At 35.8% G+C, this 23,487-nt stretch overlaps 1 protein-coding gene across 8 annotated transcripts in view; it reads left to right on the forward strand.

Moving 5' to 3' along the window:
- The window catches only part of CDH12 (cadherin 12), a 1,193,543-nt gene that overhangs the window by 1,094,380 nt on the left and 75,676 nt on the right, over window positions 1-23,487 (forward strand). For 7 of the 8 annotated variants that reach the window (XM_061393824.1, XM_061393826.1, XM_061393825.1 and 4 more), the window contains one exon: window positions 10,464-10,631. The exons of the other annotated variant lie outside the window; for it this stretch is intronic. In XM_061393824.1, the coding sequence (XP_061249808.1) occupies window positions 10,464-10,631 (168 nt within the window). The remainder of the gene's footprint in view (window positions 1-10,463; window positions 10,632-23,487) is intronic. 8 annotated transcript variants of the gene reach the window in all.

Raw genomic sequence — 23,487 nt, forward strand, 5'->3', positions numbered from 1 at the left:
CATTATTCATTATATATTGAGTCTTTTTTATTTCTTCTAGGTCCTTATTAAACCTTTCTTGGATCTTCTCAACCCTTGTCTCCAGGCTATTTATCTGTGATTCCATTTTGTTTTCAAGATTTTGGATCATTTTCACTATCATTATTTGTAATTCTTTATCAGGTAGATTCTCTATCTCTTCCTCATTTGTTTAGTTTGATGGGGATTTATCCTGTTCCTTTACCTGCTGGGTATGCCTCTGTCTCTTCATCTTGTTTCTATTTCTGTGTTTGGGGTGTCCTTTCTGTATTCTGGCAGTTTGTGGAGTTCTCTTTATTGTGGAGTTTCCTTGCTGTGGGTGGGGTTGTATGGGTGGCTTATCAAGGTTTCCTGGTTAGGGAAGCTTGTGTCCATGTTCTAGTGTGTGGGGCTAGATTTTTTCTCTCTGGAGTGCAATGAAGTGTCCAGTAATGAGTTATGAGATGTCAGTGGGTTTGGAGTGACTTTGAGCAGCCTGTATATTGAAGGTCAGGGCTATGTTCCTGTGTTGCTGGAGAATTTGTGTGGTATATCTTGCTCTGGAACTTGTTGGCTCTTGGGTGGTGCTTGGTTTCAGTGTAGGTATGGAGGCGTTTGATGAGCTCCTGTCGATTAATGTTCCCTGGAGTCAGGAGTTCTCTGGTGTTCTCAGGATTTGGACTTAAGTCTCCTGCTTCTGGTTTTCAGTCTTATTTTTACAGTAGCCTCAAGACTTCTCCATCTATACAGCACCGTTGATAAAACATCTAGGTTAAAGATGAAAAGTTTCTCCACAGTGAGGGACACCCAGAGAGGTTCACAGAGTTACATGGAGAAGAGAAGGAGGAGGAGGGAGATAGAAGTGACTAGGATGAGACGAGGTGGAATCAAAAGAGGAGAGAGCAAGCTAGCCAGTGATCACTTCCTTATGTGTGCTCCACAGTCTGGACTGCTCAGAGATGTTTATGGAGTTATACAGGGAAGAGAAGAGAGAGGAAGGAGACAGAGGTGGCCAGGAGGATAAAGGGGGGGAATCAAAAGGAGCGACAGATCCAGCCAGTAATCAGTTCCCTAAGTGTTATCCACCGTCCGGAACACACAAAGAGATTTACAGAGAAGAAGATATGTGTAGAGAAGAGAAGGGGGAGGGAGGAGATAGGAGCGACCTGGTGGAGAAAAAGGAGAGGCCAAAGGGGGGCGGGGCGGGGGGGGGGAGAGTAGTCAAGCCAGTAATCTCACTCCCAAGTAAAAATGGGTACTGAAGATTTGAAGATTGGTTTCTTAAAGGTACAAAATTGATACTAAATACCAAAAAGCAAAGATTAAAAATCTAGAGGTTGGATTTCAAAATTATATTATTAAAGAAAAAGAGAAAATAAAAATGATTATAATATATATATATATGAAGTTTGCTTTAAAAAATAGGATCTCTCTTTTTTTTTTTTTTTTGCAAAGTAATAGTAGGTTATAAAAATGAAAAAGGAGTAACAGAGGACTTAAAAATAAAAAAAAAAACATTTAATTTAAAGAATGATAGTAAAAATAGTAAAAATATATCTAGGACTTTCTCTGGTGTTGTTGTGGGCAGTGTGGTATCAGTTCATTTTTGGATAGTTCCTTGATGCGGCTTATATTTCTCAAAATCTGTAGGCCCCTTCCTATGTAGTCAGTACTATCTACAGGGTTTTAATGTATTGCACCTGTCACTTCCAAGGAGGGTCCCTCTGTTTTAGCTTCTTCTGTTTGCTGGTCTCTTCAGTATCTAATTTCCTCCCTGGCACAAGGGGGCGGTGATGGACACTTTTTTCGGCTCACTTGTTCAGTTGTGCTTTGGGGAGGGAGGGAAGCTGCAAACAAATAACACTGGCATGTACCAGCAGTGTCTCAGCCACACTGGTTTGCCCCTGCTCACGGCGTGTGTGCTTTCCCTGTTTACACTGCTTAGGCTCTAGGTTGTTCTGCTGGGAACTGTCTGAGGCAGGGCCTGGGTTGTATGCACTTCCCAGGTCTAAGCCTCTCAGGTTCAGATATTCAGGTAGTCCTCAGAAGCACAGACTTGGGTGGGCCTGCATTTTGTGCTCTTCCCAGGTCCGAGCAGCTCAGGTGACCAGGTGTTTGGCGAGCATGGTCGCTGCAACTTATCACTTCCCCCATCCCTGCAGCTCGGTTTTCTTGGTGTACAACCGGCGCACCTTCTCAGGCAAATGTTGACTGTCCAGAATCCCAAGAAGTCTTGGTTAGCAACAAAGCCTGCTTGCAGTTTGGTAGATGATGCCTCTCTGGGGCCACGATTGCCCCCTTCCGGCTCTGGCTGCCTTCGCCTGCCTGTCACTGGAGGGGGATGGGTGATCTGTAGCCAGCTAGCTCTCCTCAGTCTTTTGTTCTGTGAGCTGGCCTGACGGTGCCTTAGGTTAGGGCTTTTCAAGTAGCTCTAGTCAGTCCTTTGTACTGTGAGTGGGCCTGGCTGTGTCTTAGATAGGGCTTTTTGGGTGGTAGTTATCCAACAGTCTGGTTTGCTAAACCATGTTAGTTCCCTCAGATTGCCCTTGGGGCATTGAGGCCCAGTCCTTACTCTAAGTAAGCAATGCAGCCCTTGCCTCTCTGCCCAGCCCAGACTTGCTAGTGGTGAATGCAGGCATCTGCGCTGCTTCTTGGCTGGGGGAGTTACTGTTGGGCACATAATCTGTGGGTTTTAATTATTTATTTATTTTTCCTCCTGGTTATGTTGCCCTCTGTGGTTCCAAGGCTCGCCACAGACTGGGCAGTGAGAGCGTTTCCTGGTGTTTGGAAACTTCTCTCTTTTTTAAGACTCCCCTCTGGGGATGGAGCTCCGTCTCTACCTCTTTTGTCTCTCTTTTTATCTTTTATATTTTTTCCTACTTCCTTTTTAAGACAATGGGCTGCTTTTCTGGGTGCCTGATGTCCTCTGCTGACATTCAGAAGTTGTTTTGTGGAATTTTCTCAGCGTTCAAATGTTCTTTTGATGAATTTGTGGGGGAGAAAGTGATCTCTCCATCCTATTCCTCTGCCATCTTAGGAACGCCTCCCCGGCTGCACTTTTAAGAACAGAGTGGTGATCCAGGTCTCCTCTGGACTCTAATCCCCAGAGAATGGAGAATGCAGCCTTTCATCTATTGTTCATTCTGTCTTTTTTATCTATCTATATCTATTTATGCATCCATCAATCCACATAATCTATCTGAGGACTCCAGGAGTTGGTGATGGACAGGGAGGCCTGGCATGCTGTGGTTCACGGGGTCACAAAGAGTCGGACATGAATGAGCGACTGAAATGAACTGAATTAGCATATAATGTTGTGTAAATATTAGGTCTACAATGTATTGATTTGATACATTTGTATATTGGAAAATGATCACCACCATTGTGTTAGCCACACCTCCATCATGTCACAAGTTACCATTTTCTTTATGTGATGAGAATTTGTAAGAGCTATCTTAGCAAGTGTTCAGTATATGATGTAGTAATACTAACTGAAAGCACCATGATATATATTATATTCCAAGAACTTATCCATTTTATAACTGTAAGCTTGTGCCATTTGACCAGAATCTCCCAATTTCCTTCACCTCACAGCCCTTGGTAACCACTGTCCTACTCTCTGTTTCTGTAAGTTTAGCTTTTTAGAGTCTAGGTATAAATTATATTGTAGCATATTTATCTTTCTCTGTCTGACTAATTTCACATAACATAATGTAAGTTTCTCCTATGTTGTTGCAAATGGCAGGATTTTCTTTTTCATTCTCATAACTGAATTATTGAATTATATTCCATTTTATCACATCTTATTTATTCAGTGATCTGTTGATGGACACTGCTGTTGTTTTCATATCTTGGCTATTATGGATAATACAGCAATGAACATGGGGTGAGAGATTTTATTTTCACTTCCTCTTAATATATACTTAGATGTGAAGAATTGTTGAACATATAGTAGCTCTATTTAAAAAAAATTTTTTTTAAGGAAACTCCATACTATTTCCTAGTGTTGTTCTTGTTCCTTAGTTGCTAAGTCATGTATAACTCTGTGACCCTATGGACTGTTCAGTTCAGTTCAGTTCAGTCGCTCAGTTGTGTCCGACTCTTTGCGACCCCATGAATCGCAGCATGCCAGGCCTCCCTGTCCATCGCCAACTCTCGGAGTTCGCCCAGACTCACATCCATCGAGTCAGTCATGCCATCCAGCCATCTCATCCTCTGTCGTCCCCTTCTCTTCCTGCCCCCAATCCCTCCCAGCATCAGAGTCTTTTCCAATGAGTTAACTCTTCACATGAGGTGGCCAAAGTACTGGAGTTTCAGCTTTAGCATCATTCCCTCCAAAGAAATCCCAGGGCTGATCTCCTTCATAATAGACTGGTTGGATCTCCTTGCAGTCCAAGGGACTCTCAAGAGTCTTCTCCAACACCACAGTTCAAAAGCATCAATTCTTCGGTGCTCAGCCTTCTTCACAGTCCAACTCTCACATCCATACATGACCACAGGAAAAACCATAGCCTTGACTAGACGGACCTTTGTTGGCAAAGTAATATCTCTGCTTTTCAATATGCTATCTAGGTTGGTCATAACTTTCCTTCCAAGGAGTAAGCGTCTTTTTATTTCATGGCTGCAGTCACCATCTGCAGTGATTTTGGAGCCCCCAAAAGATAAAGTCTGACACTGTTTCCACTGTTTCCCCATCTATTTCCCATGAAGTGATGGGACTGGATGTCATGATCTTCGTTTTCTGAATGTTGAGCTTTAAGCCAACTTCTTTGCTTTCCACTTTCACTTTCATCAAGAGGCTTTTTAGTTCCTCTGTTTTCCAGAAATTGCTCATAATCATGTCCATTGAGCAAGTGATTCCATCCAGCCATCTCATCCTCTGTCACCGCCTTCTCCTCTTGCCCTTAATCTTTTCCAGCATCAGGGTCTTTTCCAATAAGTTGGCTCTTCACATCAGGTGGCCAAGTATTAGAGTTTCAGCTTTAGCATCAATCCTTCCAGTGAATATTCAGGATTGATTTCCTTTAGGACTGACTGGTTTGAGTGTCATGCTGTCCAAGGGACTCTCAAGAGTCTTCTCTAACACCACAGTTCAAAAGCATCAAGTCTTCGGTGCTCAGGCTTCTTTAAGGTCCAACTCTCACATCCATACATGACTACTGGAAAAACCATAGCTTTAACTAGACGGACCTTTGTGGGCAAACTGATGTCTCTGCTTTCTAATACACTGTCTAGGTTTGTTATAGCTTTTCTTCCAAGGAGCAAGTGTCTTTTAATTTTGTGGCTGAAGTCACTATCCACAGTCATTTTGAAGCCCAATAAAATAAAATAAAATATGTCACTATTTCCACTTTTCCCCCATCTATATGCAACAAAGTGATGGAACTGGATGCTACATCCCTACCAACAGTGCACAGGGTCCTCTTTACTCAACATTATTGCCAATACTTGTTATTTCTTCTTCTTGACTTATTGTTAACAGCCATTCTAAAATCCTAAGGTTATGTCTCATTGTGGTTTTGATAATTGTACATTTCCCTGATGAATACTGATGTCAAGCACCTTTTCATGTAACTATTGGACACTTGTATTACTTCTATGGAAAAATTTCTATTCAGTTTCTTTGTGCATTTTTTAAACTAGATTTTTGGTTTGTTTGTTAATGAGTTGCATAAGTTCTTTTCTATTATGGGTATTAAGTCCTTATCAGATATATGGTTTACAGGCAGCTTTTCCCATACCATAGACTGCCTTTTCATTTTTGTTGATTACTCCTTTTGCTATGCAGAAGCTTTTTAGTTTAATGTAGTCCTACTTGTTGATTTTCAAGATGCTTTCCCAGAGGGTTTATTTATCTTTGAAAACTATTATCTCATTTATCTCCCTATCTGTGGTCTTATTTTATACCATCTCTCTCAACAGTGGTATGCTGCAGTCACATTGACCTCCAAGTGCTTTTCTTGTAAGCTTTGAGTAAGTAATGCTCTCCTTTTCATCACTAGGATACTCCTCCCTATGTTCTTTCTAAGTCTACCTCTTCCATTTCTCTAGAATTGCAGCTCTAAACTCTTTCCTCACAGAGGACATTTTTGATACTACCTTCAAAAGCACTTGCGTTCACTTTCCTCATAACACCAATCATCATCTGAAATTAGCTTAATCATTTAATAGCTTCTTTATGGGCTTTGCACCACTCCACAGGAACACATACCCATTAAATGCACAATTCATGAAGGGACCTTGTAAGAGACTCTATCAATTATTTTCCCAGATGAAAAAAGATGATACCCAGTTGGGCAATTTGAAATTAGTTTAATAAAAGGACTCTTTATGGGACGTGTGAGCAGATTGTAAGGAAACCATAAAAGATAAGGCAGTATCTGGAGAAGACATAAGAAGGGGCTTCAGTTTCCACACTGGAGTAGAGAAATGAGGGGATGGGGATAGAGACAGGCAAACCATGGCAGGAGAGAGTGTGGAATGTGGGGAATTTATGGAAAGAAAAGCCCAAATTCATCATCTGTCTACTAACCAATCTTGCATATTGGCTAAGGCAACCAGAAGCCAGAGAGGAGAAAGAAGTCTAGAAAAGTATACAAATTTGGAGAAGCAGATGGAAACATGTTTGCCACTGTACCCTTAAATCTAGTAACAGTGCCTGAATGAAATGTATATTTTAGTAAAGGTGTTTACTAACTCTATGGTCCCATGTTTAAATCCTATAGTTCAACAGCCACTTCAAGAAATAACTCAGATCAAACCAAATACCCAATATTTTATGATTTTTTCAAATATAGTAGAACATTATTTTCACCTCAAAAAGTTGACATCAGAGTCAGTCAGTCAGTTCAGCCACTCAGTCATGTCCGACTCTTTGCGACCCCATGAACTGCAGCACGCCAGGCTTCCCTGTCCATTACAAACTCCCAGAGCTTGCTCAAACTCATGTCCGTCAAGTCAGTGATGACATCCAACCCTCTCATCCTCTGTTCTCTCCTTCTTCTCTTGCCTTCAGTATTTCCCAGCATCAGGGTCTTTTCAAATGAGTCAATTCTTCGCATCAGGTGGCCCAAGTATTGGAGTTTCAGCTTCAGCATCAGTCCTTCCAATGAATATTCAGGACTGATTTCCTTGAGGATTTGGTTTAATCTCCTTGCAGTCCAAGGGACTCTCAAGAGTCTTCTCCAACACCACAATTCAAAAGCATCAATTTTGATAACATCAGAGTTATCAAATCCAATTTTATCTAACCCAATTTTATGAAATACACCCAGATTCACCAAAATTGAGAGGCTTGAATACAACAGGAGGGTGATTGTAAAGGGGGAATATATCCCCTGATAGGCTAATATTATTTAATATATAAATTTAAGGGTATAACACTCAACCATGTATTTCCATTTATATCGGCAGAAATAAATCAATTTTTTCATTCTTGCTATTACCCTAATTATCGTGATTGTGTATGTTGGAAAGTTCATCAGGTACAAGACACTCATACTAGGATTCAATGTACATGTGCCTAAAAAGTAGGGATTGATTATAAATTAATGAATTTATTTATTTATTATTTAAATTAATTTTTTATTCTTAAATTAATTACAATATGTGGTATCATTACTGTGGAGTTTATATGGAGTATTTATTGTTGTTTTTGCTTAGTCACTAAGTCATGTCCCACTCTTTGCAACCCCATGGACTGTAGCCTGCCAGGCTTCTCTGTCCATGGATATCTCTAGGCAAGAATACTGGAGTGGGTTGCTATTTCTTTCTCCTAGGAATCTTCCTAACCCAGGGATCAAATCTGTGTCTCCTGCATTGGCAGTTGGATTCTTTACCATTGAGCGACTAGGGAAGGGAAGTCCATTGTGATATTGGAAATTGTCATACTAGAAATGACGTGAGAAAAATTTAAAAATATACGTATGTTCTTACTTGAAACAAATTGACTAAACACAAAGCTTATCATCAAGAGGAAACTATAGCATGAATGTGAATTAAAGTCAGGCAGTTATTTAGAAAATATAAGTATTGCAAGGCAGACAGAAGTCATATAGCTTAAAGGCTTGCAGGACCAAGCCAAGATGTAGAGATGAAGGATCTTAGTTAAGACCATTGGAAATGAAACATCAGAAATCCAAGCTGAAGAATGGACAAACAGATTGAAATAATAGTAAGTGAATAGCAGAGCATAAATGAAACAGCAGGAGCAAAAATGGAATTTGCCTTTTTTTGCAACTTTTTCCTGCCAAGGGCTAGAAGAACACTCAGATTGTAGTTAAATCTAAATTAGCAAAAGAACAGCATTAGATAAGTACAGAAGAATTAGGGATATGTATTCAGTTTATGATTTGGATTCTATATTTTGTGTTGACAACTTAAATTTATTATTCATATAAGCTTTATTATTTAAGAAATAGCAATACTAAACACACATGCATTTAAGACAAATTATCCGCAATCCCCCCTTAAAATTATTGGGTATATATTAGTGTTTGTTATAAAATTCATTTAATAAACCCAGAAGGTTTTAGTTTTTTCACTATGAAAACATATAAACAGAGTTCTACACTTGGACATAAGGGCAGAAAATGAGTAGGCTATATAAATATCCATATATATCAAATGATTCATGATTATAAATTATTTATAGATTCCTTCCTTTATTCAGCTAGTCATTCCACTAGTTAGATGGTCAACACAATCTTATCGAGTTTTTCTCTGCATGATAAGCACTCCATTAGAGGCTGGAGTAACTTGGTGATAAAAGAAACAAAACTCCCTACAATGGCAAAGCTTAATGAAATCTAAGTTAAAAAAAAAAATTCTGTGACTAAAATTAATGTCAGGAATCCTGAGAAACAAAATAAAATATACAAATAAAATATTTCAAGTGTTTAAAAAAGTTAATATATGTATCCTAAAAAAATAAGAATGAAGAAGAATGTGGCATTTTTTAGAAATCTGCTCACTGTATCCACTTAGGAAATGGCAACAAGCTCCAGTATCCTTGCCTAGAAAATCCCATGGACAGAGGAGTCTGGCAGGCTATAGTCCATGGGGTTGCAAAGAATTGGACACGACTTAGTGACTGAGCATGTACATATAAAATATACATTTTTAACAATTTATTTTTTAAAGGTAAGATGATTCTGTGTAAATTATGTCTAACTGGGGCTGACTTAGTGAGATCCTTAACCATATTCCACAATGCTGCACAAATGTCAGTAAATGGCTATTACCACAATCATTAAATTACATCCAAACTATTGGACATTGTGGGTGTTTCACTTTTAAAACCACATATAATTTAATGGTGGGGGGAGGGGAATAAAGCAAATGAAACCACTGACAAAGAATTAAATTCCAAAATATGCAAGCAGCTTATGCAACGCAATACCAGAAAAACATACAACCCAATAAAAAAATGGGTCAAAGAACTAAACAGACATTTCTCCAAAGAAGACATATAGGTGACTAATAAACACATGAAAATATGCTCAACATCGTTCATTAGTAGAGAATGCAAATCAATACCATAATGAGGTATCATTTCATGCTGGTCAGAATGGCTACCATCAAAAAGTCTACAAACAATAAATGCTGGAGAGGGTGTGGAGAAAAGGGAACCCTCTTACACTGCTGGTGGGAATGCAAACTGGTACAGTGGAGAACAGTGTGCAGATTCCTTAAAAAAACTAGAAATAGAACTGTCATATGGCCCAGCAATCCCACTGATGGGCATACACACCGAGGAAACCAGAATTGAGAGACACATGTACCCCAGTGTTCATTGCAGCACTGTTTACAATAGCCAGGACATGGAAGCAACCTAGATGCCCATCAGCAGATGAATGGATAAGGAAGTTGTGGTACATATATACAATGGAATATTACTCAGCTAAAAACATGAATGTGTTTGAGTCAATTCTAATGATGTGGATGAAACTGGAGTCTATTATACAGAGTGAAGTAAGTCAGAAAGAGAAACACCAATTCAGTATATTAATGCATATATTTGGAACTTAGAAAGATCGTAATGATGATCCTATATGCAGAGCAGCAAAAGAGACACAGATGTAAACAACAGGCTTTTGGAGTATGTGGGCAAAGGTGAAGGTGGGATGATTTCAGAGAATATCATTGAAACATGTATATTACCATATGTAAAATAGATGACCAGTGCAAGTTCAAAAAATGAAGCAGGGCACGTAAGAAGGGACGTGGGAGGGGGATTCAGGATGGGGGGGACACACGCACTTGTGGCTGATCCATGTCAATGTATGGCAAAAACCACTACAATATTGTAAAGTAATTAGCCTCCAATTAAACTAAATCAATTTAAAAAACACATAAATTTTGTTAGCATGTCTTTGCTAAAGAATTTATATAGAATCATTTTCTTGTGGACTATTTTGGAAAACTGAACATTTGTGATATTTGTTTTCTATTTTTTTCCCCTTAAGGTGTTATTAGAACAGCTTTGCCAAACATGGACAGGGAAGTCAAAGAACAATACCAAGTTCTCATCCAAGCCAAGGATATGGGCGGACAACTGGGAGGGTTAGCCGGAACGACAATAGTCAACATCACCCTCACGGATGTCAATGACAATCCACCTCGATTCCCCAAAAGTATGTTCTTTCCTGTTAAGTCTAAATCAGTACAGCTTTTTAAAAAATGTCTTACATTTCACTGAATTTTACAGGACTTGTAATGATTTTCCAGACACTTTTGTTCTTTAGGAAGCAGAAGCTAAAAATTAAATGTCCTCAGAATTACATTTTTCCATAAGAGTCATACATAGTGTGATTTTAATATAAAATAACATAAATGAGTCAATAATTATACAACTTATGTTATCAATTCATATGAAAATGAAATATTCATAGTAGATTGGGATCTTGTATGATTTCTTACTAATTGAAAAAGTAATACAAATATGAAAATTGATGTATAATTTGACTTATGATGCACATCCCACTGTACTATTTCTTATATCATATAACTAACATAAAATTTTCTGTCTTCACTTTATCAATTATATTATGTTAAATTGTTTCTGTATAATTCCCTAGAGATATCATATGATATAGTGATGCTATTTCATTACTTTGGTTGCATTTTATTTAAGTTTGCAGTAGGTGAAAATTGCTACAGTTTCTATGATAATAGAATAATTCACACTTATCTCTTCTCTGTAATTCTATGTTTCTTGTTGAAAATGAATACCTCTCACTTGTGTTATATCTAGTTTTCCTTTGCAGTATTACATTTAACACCAATAAGTACCTGTTTGATTTTTGGTACTTTTCTAGGATTGTAGTTCAGTATTCCTAGAACTTAGAATACAGAAAGTGAATATTTCTATCATTGTTTCTATAAGGAACGTGATAAAGTCACTATTTTGCATGAAAAGTTTTATAAAACAAAGCAAAATGATTTTCCTCATCTAATTCCAAGTGAGTTTATCTACCAAAGTATATAACACTGAGGACATTTAGCTAAATGGATATTTTATTCCTTTAGCTGTATGGTTTTACATACTTTAATACTTGGTCATTTTTTTCTTAAAACTACCAACATATTTTTTGTGAAAATATGTTTAGTTAGTGATCAGAAAGTCAGTGTACTGAACAAATGTTATAAGACTGGCAATTAGAAATCTCCCTACTTTAGCAAATGGGATGTATATGACAAATAGCTAGCAAATAATATGTTATGACTAAAAACAGAGCCCTAGAGCATCCCTTTCTCTTTCTCTTCTCTTAAGGGAAACAGAAAAAGTATAAATAAATACGTAAATGGAAAAAATAAAGTATTTGATTCTCTATCATATGGCATTAACAAAGAACATACTCCCACCTGAAAAATACCGATTTTTAACATTTTTACTATGTATTTGTGGTAATTTGTAATAGCTAATTGAGGAGACTAATTTGAAAGATTAGTATACTTTTACATAAAAAGTGGTATTGTGATTTAAAATCCTGTTTTGGATTTTGTGCATATAAAATAGGTTCAGTCTAGGGTACAGGAGACAACAGAAATGATCTTAGGTGGTGTCAATACTCTTATTCACAAGGATGATGGTAAAGTTTTTCACGAGTACAAAACTCAACCATTGGAAAGAAACAGCTTCTGAATATGAATGAAGGGTAGTTCACAAAAGTTTGTGCAGCTATCAGACAAATAGACTGACATACAACAAGGAAATGAAAATGTCTCAGTGGGAGAGAAACTAGAGTATAGGCAGGGAACCAAGATGGTGCACTCAGGTCCCAGGGCAACAGGAAAATCAACTCCAGGTCTTTGCTAGGGAAAAGAATCTGGATAAAGCAGCAGGCCTGTTTGGAATTTATTCAAAGTTGAATCTGTAGGTCTAAGAGTAACTAGATGAGACCCAGAAAGACGGATTGGGAGGTAAGGGTATTTGAACTTTTAGAGCATTTACACGCTGTGTCAGGAACTTTATCATTTTCTTTGGAAATACTTTGAGGTCTTTATATTCCATGTTTTGCTGTTAAGAAAACTGAGGCTTAGAGAGATTAACTTGCCCAAGATCATCAAAACTGGCAAACTTTTTTCTGACTTTGCAGTTCAAATTTCTTCCAATGCAACATAATATGAAAATGAAAATCTATTATTTTCTTTTACCTGAAACTCTAAAACCATACTTTTAAGACACATCTGCAAAAAGTCACATGACATATGTTGAATTGTCACTGTAAACAGAAATGAAAGGGTAGAATAAATATATCAAACGGATCACTGTGATCTAATTATTTTCTTTCTTCAAGTATGCAAGTGTTACATGCACATTTGAACTATAGCCTGAAAATATAATAGGGTGAGAGATATTTTTAAATCATGAGAAAGAAGAGGGTTTTTCACATTTTGCATGAATAAAATATTAATCCCCTTGAAACTTTACATGACTTGTATCAAGCTCTTTTTTAATGTACTGTCATTTTGAATTACATCCTTCAGAGGAAAATACAGAATACATTTAAAAACAGAAAAACCACCTCTATAGAAGACAATGCTCTTTGTGCCTGAGTAGTTTTACATGGATCAATTAAACTGAAAATATTACATAAAATGACAAACTGAAATACTAACCTTTTGAATATAAAAGTCAAGACAGCATATATTTCATACATATTGTAACTTAAAAAGAGAATTTCCCATAACCAGCTATATTTGTTCTTATCTATTAATCATTTATGCTGGAAAAAGTTTCTCCTTCAGATAAACTTCATGGAGCTACATTTTATTGTTGCTTAAGAATGCACAAGATTATTTCTTAAAATTTACTAATCATAATTTGTTTTGACTTTGTGTGTGTACATATGCATGTGTAACAGTGTTAAGCACCCATTTCCATCCATTTCCTTCTATAAATCTGTTAGAAATGAAAATAAATTTAAATGGCATAGCCATTTGTATGATGCAACTGTAAATAGTTTACTGTTTTATTGTTGCAAAATAGATGGTTCCTGAGGCATTAAAATTTCCTACCAATTTAATTTGATGATGGTGACAATGATATTTACTAATAAGTTACCATGTGTCATGCATTATGCAAAGTGATTTGCATATGTATTCCAATTACAATGACTGTCTAGTAGTTTCTCAATTTTAGACATAAAATAGCAAGGTTGTATTATTATTAAAAGTTAAGAAACTTGTCCAAGATCACACAACCCCTTGGTAGGAGAACTGAAGACCTCATCTTATGAAGGGACTTCAAACTCTAACTTTTTATCATTTTCCCTCTTAAAAGGCAATTTACCTTTGATATCCGTGTTTTGCACCATAAGTCCCTTATATTACTCTATAAGATAATATTGAGTATTGTTCACAAAAAAAGGAGGGAATACTGTTTTAGAAATAGAAATAATGCCAGTATGTGAAAAGAGCTCTACCAGCAGTCAAATGAAGATTAAAAGTTTTCTGTATAAAATCTTTTACATATAGTCATATAACTTCCATCTACTATAATCAAGTACATCCGTAGAGGATCTCCATCCGTCAAAACAAGCTACCAGCAAAACACTGGTTGTTTCCATTACTTGAATTCTAAATGACAAAACCGTCTAACAAGCTTATCTAAATTATACACTATGAGATCAAATCAATTAAGTGGTGTGGTTAATTCACATTAGGCAAAATACTTCTCTCACTTATCTCTTCTGTAATAATAATTTTGTAATGAATAAGAAAGCAACTTAGGTGAAATAAAGCCCTTCATATTTTAGATGAAAAGAGGTAATTTATAGGAAATGTAAAGAAGTTTGCTTTTTTTTTTCCAGTATAAGCATGTAAGAACTGTTTGTACAGTAAACAAATTTGAATGTAGAACATAGGTCATTATTGTTTGTTTGAAGACAATTTCTTAGTCATAAGCAATATTTTAAAGTAAGTCTGTTTTTTTGGAAAATTCCCTGGCAACCCACTGGTTAGGACTCAGTGATTTCCCTGTGGTGGCCCAAGTTCAATCCCTGGTCAGGAAACTAAGATCCCATAAGTGGTTTGGTGTGGTGTGGCCAAAAAATAAACAAATAAAAATAGGTCTGTTTTCATCTAATAACTAACATATTTGTTTATATTGACTGTTTCTCATTATAGGAATTTTGATTCAATTATGTCAATATTAGTACATTAGTTACTTTATAAAATATATCATTGTATCCATGTTACCATTTGTTAATTTAACAAATAAAACATTTACAAATATTAAAATTCACCTCAGAGAACAATGTTATTGCCCTTCAGTTAATATAAAAACAATCTAAAATTAAAGAATTAAATGCATCAGCCAAAATTCCTACTGCACAATGAGCAATATCTGATCTTTTTTGCACAAACTATCAAAAACTACAGACTTATGCATAAATATACACATGAAAGTGAAACTGTTAGTCATTCAGCTGTGTCTGATTCTTTGCAACCCCATGGACTGTAACCCGCCAGGCTACTTTGTCCATGGAATTCTCCAGGCAAGAATACTGGCGTGGGTAGCCATTCCCTTCTCCAGGGGATCTTCCTGACCCAGGGATCAGATTTGTGTCTTTTGCATTGCAAGCAGATTCTTTACTGTCTGAGTCACCAGGGAAGCCCAAATATATACATACTTATATTCAAATATATATTTTTTCTTAAATTGTAAATGTATGATATAGAAAGGTGACAAGATGCCCAGATTAATTATTGAATTATTAAGTAAATGGTGATAAAAATATTTTTACTTATTGAAAAATATTGATCTGTTTAATTAAAACATATCTCTTCATTTTATTCTATCATTAATTTTTGGCATCCAGGTTGAGATAGGCTCTTTTAATAGTTTAAAGTTTATAGTATTTTGTTTATGTTTAAGGAAGTAGTCATTATAATATGTAATTAATGAAGATTTTTATTAGAATCAGTATGAACCCAGTTACACCCAGAGGGGTTACAAAGTCGTATTCTCTTTGTTCACCATTTGGTAAATGGAAAATGGTGAATTTTGACACTGAAATTTTCTTGGTAAAACCATGTAATAAGTTATTCTGAATAAAGAACTAAAAACCACTACTCAGATCTAGCCTTCGAAAATGTACTTTCACATTCTCCCAGGTGCCCAAAGTTTTATTGTTACGAGGATGACTGAGATCACCCACTAAAGATACATACTCAAGATTTAAATTTATTTTAGATATATTTGCATATTTATATATTTTATATTTGATTTTAATAGGCAATTTGAAATTTTAAAATATAGATTTATATATTTATTTAAATAACATCATAGGAAAAAATACTTCCTGAATTTTGAGCACCCAGGATACAGCTGAATATGTAATTATGTGCCCTGGAGGAAGGCATAGCAACCCACTCCAGTATTCTGGCCTGGAGAATCCCATGGATAGAGGAGCCTGGTGGGCTACAGTCCATGGGGTCTCAGAGTCAGATGGGACTGAAGCAGCTTAATATGTACATGCTGAGAATCACTTCAGTTCTTTTCACAGTCTCCTTCGGGGCCTGTTAGGGAATGAAATATGTACAAATCTTACCTCTTAGTTTATCTGGAGACTCTGGCCAAGGGCTTGCTTCCTACCTGCTGGTCAAGCACAAATAAACTGTTAAAAACCCCAGCATGATTCTAAAGATGCCTCTGAGGCAAAGGTGGTATTTCTGTTCTTATCGCTGTCTCCAATATGTTATTTTAGGTGAAAGAATTCAAAAGAGATGGTAGCAATTACTCTGAATGAAATACCAGAAGAAACATGACTAAAATAATTGGTCTTATGTAAGTTCTACTACTATTTAAGTGAGAAAGCCTACTTCAACTTCACTCAAATATTTTAGATTGGAAGAGTGGCATAGATCAGTTGTATGCAAATTTAACAGTTTAGATCAAATGCAAGTTAAGGCTTTCCTTAATTGGAACTGGGTGTTGGTTTTAAGTGGTAAGAAAAAAATAATATGTGAAGGGGTTAATGATATAAACTCATGTTTGTGTATGTTTCTCAAATTTAATATTAGTGCCAATTTAACATCAACTTTAATACACAGTTTAATTCCCATAGTTAAAATTTTATTTAAGAAATTTCAAACATATAGGATTTTTCTAGCATTCTCTGACAATTTATTCTAATCTGTGGCTTTTACGGTGTGTGTGTGTGTGTGTGTGTGTGTGTGTGTGCTCAGCTGCTCAATACCTCCCAAAGACATGACTAAGACAAAAAAATTATATAAGTTGATCTTTAATATTATATGTATCTATGATATTTGACAATTAGATATTCTCTTCATTTTAGGAGGAAATGTTTAAAAAGCATTGTGTGCCTGCACGCTAAGCTGCTTCAGTCATGTCCAACTCTTTGTGACCCCATGGACCATAGCCCACCAGACTCCTCCTCTGTCTATGGTAGTCTCAAGGCAAGAATACTGGAGTGTGGTTGTCGTGCCCTCCTGCAGGGATCTTCCCAACTCAGGGATTAGACCAGGGTCTCTTACATCGCCTGCATTGGCAGGATGATTCTTTACCACTAGTGCCAACTGGGAAGCCCTAAAAAAGCATTAAAAATTATAAATTTTAGGGATTAAAAAAGTACACAAAGAGTTTATACTCAATAATTTTTCAGTTCTCACACAGAATGTAGGCATGGGTCATAATAGTTGATGATTCTATTTCTATTCTTGAAAAATAAGCCAAGACACATTATAAAACCAGCTTTTCACTAAGTGGAATAAATGCTTTCAGTTTAATTCCCAAATGGGTCTTTGTCTATTTCAATAAAAACAAATAAGAAATAACTATCTCCTGAAGATAAGACATACAATTGATAATCTGGAACTTACTCACCAGTGGCCTCCCAGTGGTTCTCAAATCATGTTTGCCTTAGGAATCCTTTGGGATCCTATGTTGTAGGGATAAAAGCAGTGCTTCAGTTGACAGAGCTTAGACCCAGAAATCTGAATTGTAAATAAGCATTCCAATAGACTCTGGTATAGGTACTCTGCAGGGCACAATTTGAAATCCACCAGTTTACTGTGATGAAGGGGCAAGTGTTGATTCTCTGAGATGGCTTTTTCATTATTCATTAACTAGAGGTAATAAGTTAATTATTTTGCATCTCATGAGAATTTTTTAATTTGCACAAAATTCTATTCCTATAAAATTCCACCTATATGGGTAGAGACTGCATACTAAACTACGGTCATTTTAAATTAAGTATTTTGAAAGTTTTTTTTTTTTAACAATTAAGCACTCATATACATTTTTATATCTTGCTTAGACATCTTCCAAAGAGTTTATGCATGTCAGATACTGATGCTTTAAGGCTGAATTCAAATTTTATCAAAGTGAATACAATCTGAATGCAAGCTCAGTGAAAAACTTTGCACTCCCAATTCTCTAGTGAGACAGGTCTACTGAATTTCAGTAGTCTGTATAAGCAGATGTAACTAAATGAAAAACAACAGAACTTTAAAACCACCTCTCTCCTTTCTTATTATTGCCCCTGTGAATATCATATTGTGCTTTGTGGATGAGTATATGAATCTTTTTAAAATAGTGCTGACACTTTTTTATGATCTACTTGGTCCTGTTCCCAGTGTTGCAAGGTATAGAAGATTGGAACCTGGTTGCTCCATTGCCCTATTAGCAGATTCTCAGAGAAGCTGAGCATATGAGATGGATAGCAAGTGATGTCACTGAGATGGCAATTATAACAATAATATTAACACTATCAAAGTTTTACTCAGAGTAAAGAATATATGCTCTGATTGTTAATGTCATTTCCCCAGTTGTCTTAAAATGCTTTAAGTTTATTTTATTATTACTGTAGCCTTTGAAAATTGCATTGTCAAAAATTCCTGCCACTTTTATATAATCAAATATGTGTATGTATGATACTTGTTCTTGATTCTTAAGAGATGTGAATTGAATACTACTCTCTTTATTCTTCTCACCCTACAGTGCACTCTATAAGACAAATATCTATATGTGTAAATAAATAACAACCACTATAAAATTCCAAAATTGTAATATGATAAGAATAATTATTCATATAAGGAGGATACAACTATTTGATCAAGCTAGAATTGTTACAAAATATTTATGAAGGATATAGAATTTAAGAAGAAATGTGTGTGTAGTTAAAAATTTAACAGACTGAAAGAGAGAAGGTTGGTTGCAGAGTGCCATGAGCCTGAAACAGACACATATATTTATGTATATATGTGTGTGCTTTTGATTAGAGTGGCAATGTCATAAATCAATAAGTTAGAACAATAATTTGGAAAACACTGAAGCAGAGAGAAGATGTGGCACAGACCTAGGGGAGCTGTTTGGAATAGACAGATGCAGAACTGAGAGATCGGAAGTAGCAGGACAGGAAGGGCTTTGTGATCTGCTGGATTCAGAGATAAGTAAAATAAAGAGCTGGCAAAGAAATTATTTAAACTAAGGGATAGTTTTTCTGTTGATATGCTGAAATTAGTGAAAATCAAGAAAAAATAGATGAAAATACAGAATGTTTCAAAGAAAAATCAAAGTCAAAAAAAAGAAAAAAGCTTTTCTGACATAAAGATAGAAGTGATAAAGGAAACTTGAGGCATGGATGAATTTAATCAGAATAAAGAGGATATAAATCTTTAATTTTGAGTATAAGTTCAGGAAGGGGGATGACGAAAGTATAAGGAGAACTTTAGAAATTATTACCTCAAACATTTAAACATATTTCTGACAATGGTGTACATTTTTAATCACAGTTATGAAAGCATCCTAAATTTCCATTTACTTCACAATTTAAATATATTTCATATTTGCCTTACTATTAGTCTAAGCATAAATAGGCAAAGACATTGGACTTCTACAATATTTATGAGTTAAACATGTATAAACAATACTAAAAGTCATAAAAACAAAATATTTTGTACATAAGAAACATTTTATTACCAAATATTGGACACAATAAATTGTGTCCTTTAGTGAATAATGTTTCATGGATTGCTAGTTTTATTGAGGAATAAATGGCTATCTCATTTTTGTACTATATATAGGAGATAAAAAATTAATCTCTTCCCTCAAGCATCTCTGTGTATAATAGGAAGATTAAATTAATGGACAATTATACTACTTGAAGTAAAGTAAATGATGGACTTACGCATAAAGTGATATACAAATGTGTAAGATGGGCACCCAAATCATTAGAGAGTATATCTGAGAGGATGTTGAAGGAAAGATTCTCAATGCTATCTCTGAAATATCTAATAAGAGTTAATCAGTGGAACAGCAAATGTGTACCAAAATATGCTAAAACACTGGAAAAACATAATGCATAATTTAAAGAGCTGTGAAAAAAATGGAAATGCAAAGACACAAGAACAAGTTTCATCAAAAATGACTTGACGCTGTCCTTGAAAGAATGAAAAATAGAATTTATGCAAAGGGCAATGAGGAGTAGTAGGCAAGTGAAACATTTTAGATATAAGTAACAAAATAGGGAAGAGATATGGACTAGTCAACTAATAAAATATAGACAATTACAGAAAATTTAAACTACTGCATGTGCACATAATGCATTAATATGTGATGAATATTCAGAAATAAAATTTGTAGATCAATGAACTTGTTGCTATTGAAAAAATTAGTTTTGCTTAAAAGAAACTAAAATATCATATGGGAAGTGACTATTAACAAATATCACTATTCTAGACTAAGCATCAGAATATTTCAAAAAATCTTTGAAAAGTCAAACTTTTGGCTAAATAAGTATTCCCAGGTGAATTTGAATTTCAAACATTTTTCAAGACCCTAATTTGTAAGATGCTGAATATATTTATAATTTATAGTAAAATCTTTGATGTGGCCTATTTTTGTGAAATTATTGGAAAATATCAATGAGAATTATTCACCTATTGTGTTTTGTTAGGTAAATCAGAAATTAAATAGACAAGGATGAAAGATAGTTTTACACATTTAATGGAGGTTTTAAGGGAATAGTAAATGTACTCCAGAAAATGAATGTACAGTGGAAGGTTATTGATGCACTTGAAATGGTGTGTGCTCCTGCCAAGCTCTCCATCATGCTTACTATTATGTAATGGGAGGAGTGGTTATATAAATCACATATATTAATACATATATATATATTTTAAAATCAGGAACAGTTGTTTTTCTGACAATCATTGTTGTTACTTTTTAGTTGCTAAGTTTTATCTGACTTTTTTGCAACCCCATGGACTATAGCCTGCCAGGCTCCTCTGTCCATCGAATTTCCCTGGCAAGATTACTGGAGTGGGTTGCAATTTCCTTCTGCAGGAGATCTTCTCAACTCAGGGATCGAACCCACATCTCCTACGTTGGCAGACAGATTCTTTACCACTGACCCACCAGGGAAACCCCCAGCTACCAGGAAATCTCCTGACAATTATTAAGTAATATAAATGGGTTTTTGTTTCATAATTCATTTGGAATTTTTTTGTTGAAATTTTCACTATAAAGTCTTGAAAAAGAATAATATTATAAAAAGCAATTTGTTTTGCTCGGAAATGTAGCCACATGTGTACTGAATCTACAAATCAGTTGCTGCTAAGTCGCTTCAGTCATGTCCGACTCTGTGCGACCCCAGAGATGACAGCCCACCAGGCTCCCCCGTCCCTGGGATTCTCCAGGCAAGAACACTGGAGTGGGTTGCCATTTCCTTCTCCAATGCATAAAAGTGAAAAGTGAAAGTGAAGTTGCTCAGTCCTGTCCGACTCCTAGCGACCCCATGGACTGCAGCCTACCAGGCTCCTCCGCCCATGGGATTTTCCAGGCAAGAGTACTGGATTGGGGTGCCATTGCCTTCTCCATACAAATCAGTAGAACTATGGTATTAAATATAAAAAAATTGTACTTGAAATGTTGGAGCTATGTAAAAAGAAAGAGAGAATTGGAAGGATAGAAAGAGATGTGATAAATATCCTTCCTTTCTTGGGTGCAGAAGACATTTTATCTTTAGAGTCACATCCCTTTCCTGGAAACCTCTTACATCCCTTAATTCTCTCTTCTCTACATCTTCATTGATATTTATTTTATAAACACTGAAAAGAGAAACGTTGCCCAAGTCTATCCAACAGAATCAATCCACCCTTAATTGGAGTCTGTATTCATCAATACAGCTGAAATTAAGAAGAACTTGAATTATTTGTATTTGTAAAGGGGTTATTTGATAACTCAACAATTGCCTCCACTTGACTGACACTAAGGCAGAAAAAACAAGTAAAGTGAAATAGTCAGACCAAATAAGGGGCTGTAGTTTAGAGCAGAGATAACACTTGATTGGTTCAACTTACTGACTGTAAGTAGCTACATGTTTGTACCTCAATTTCTTCATCTGTATGGTGGAGCTGGCTCTACCACATCCTCACTGTCACTTATGCACATCTCCTCTCAAATCTGTATTCAGTGATGTTGTGTTGAAGTAAGCCAGGATGGGAGTTTTACTGGTAAATGATAAGACAGAGGGAAACCCTGTAAAGATGTCCACTTCTAAACTGAAGCCCCATCTGCCCTGGTCCAGTTTGGCTTGGAGGTGGAGTGGCAGACGAGATAAGTCTTCATTTTGCTTAAGGATGAGAACATTAATAAATATGATATACTAGAAATGTCTGATTTCCAAATTCAGATTTTGGTAATTAAAGTCAACATAGGACTGCCTATTTAAAGATGAGCAGAAAAGGCAAATGAAGAAACTCTATAGGAACAGTGGGAGACAAAGGAAAAGGGTTTTATTGCATCTTACACATTGTACTTTTTTAGACTATTGGTAATATGATGTGTCATAGTCTGAAAGTTCAGGAAGCTGATCTATCCTCCATATGATATTATCTTTTCTGTAAAATATGAGAAAACATCATATGCGATATGATGTTTGCTTTCATTTCCTTTTCATTTTCTATAGATAAAGAAAGATCATTTTGTGTGCATAGGACTTCTCTTGTGGTTCAGATGGTAAAGAATCTGCCTGCAAGGGAGGAGACCTGGGTTTGATCCCTGGATTGCGAAGATCCCTGGAAAAGGGAATGGCAAACCACTCCAGGATGTGTGTGTGTGTTAGTCGTTCAGTCATGTCCAGTATTCTTGCCTGCAGAATTCCATGGACAGAGGCGACTGTGGCTACAGTGCATTGGGTCACAAAGAGTCAAACATGATGGAGCTACTAACACACAGAGACACACTCAAGTAATTAAAACACTAAAATGTTTATAAAGCAACATTTTACTTCTTTGTAATTAGGTGGGAAATCATATATACAGATCACTAATGTTTGACTTCAATCACTGAATCAACAGTTTTATAATAATACACACTTATTTTCTAAATTTTATTTTTTTAAAACTTTAAATTTTTTTTACTTTTTTTTTTAAAGTATACAATTCAGTGCTTTTTATTATACATACACAGTTGTGTAACCATCACTGTGATCTAATTATAGACTATTTTTATCATCCTCAATGAAACTGCATGCCCATTAGAATAGGTCCCCCATCCCTCTCCTTTGCGTCCCCAACTCCCAGGCATAATTTTATCTACTTTACTTTATAGATTTGCCTATCTGTATACTCCATATAATGAATTCATACAATAGTTAATCCTTTATATCATATGTTTTACTTAAAATAACATGTTTAAAAGTTAATCCATTTTGTAGCAAGTATCAATAATTTAAAAATTGACACATAGTTGATATACCATATCATGTTAGTTTCAGGTGTACAACATAGTGATTGGACATTTAAGTTCATCACTAAAAGATCAGTACGGTAGATCTAATGACCATCTATGCCCATAGAAAGCTATTACAATACCATTGATGACATTCATTACTTTGTACCATGTAACACTGTGATTATTTCATAACTGCAAGTATATACACCTCTTAGTTCCCTTTACCTATTTTGCCCATCTCCTACACTTCCCTCCCCTCTGGAAATCACCCATTGTTTGTTCTC

Source organism: Bos javanicus, chromosome 20 (genome assembly GCF_032452875.1).
Source record: "Bos javanicus breed banteng chromosome 20, ARS-OSU_banteng_1.0, whole genome shotgun sequence".
In the NCBI taxonomy this organism is placed as follows: domain Eukaryota; kingdom Metazoa; phylum Chordata; class Mammalia; order Artiodactyla; family Bovidae; genus Bos; species Bos javanicus.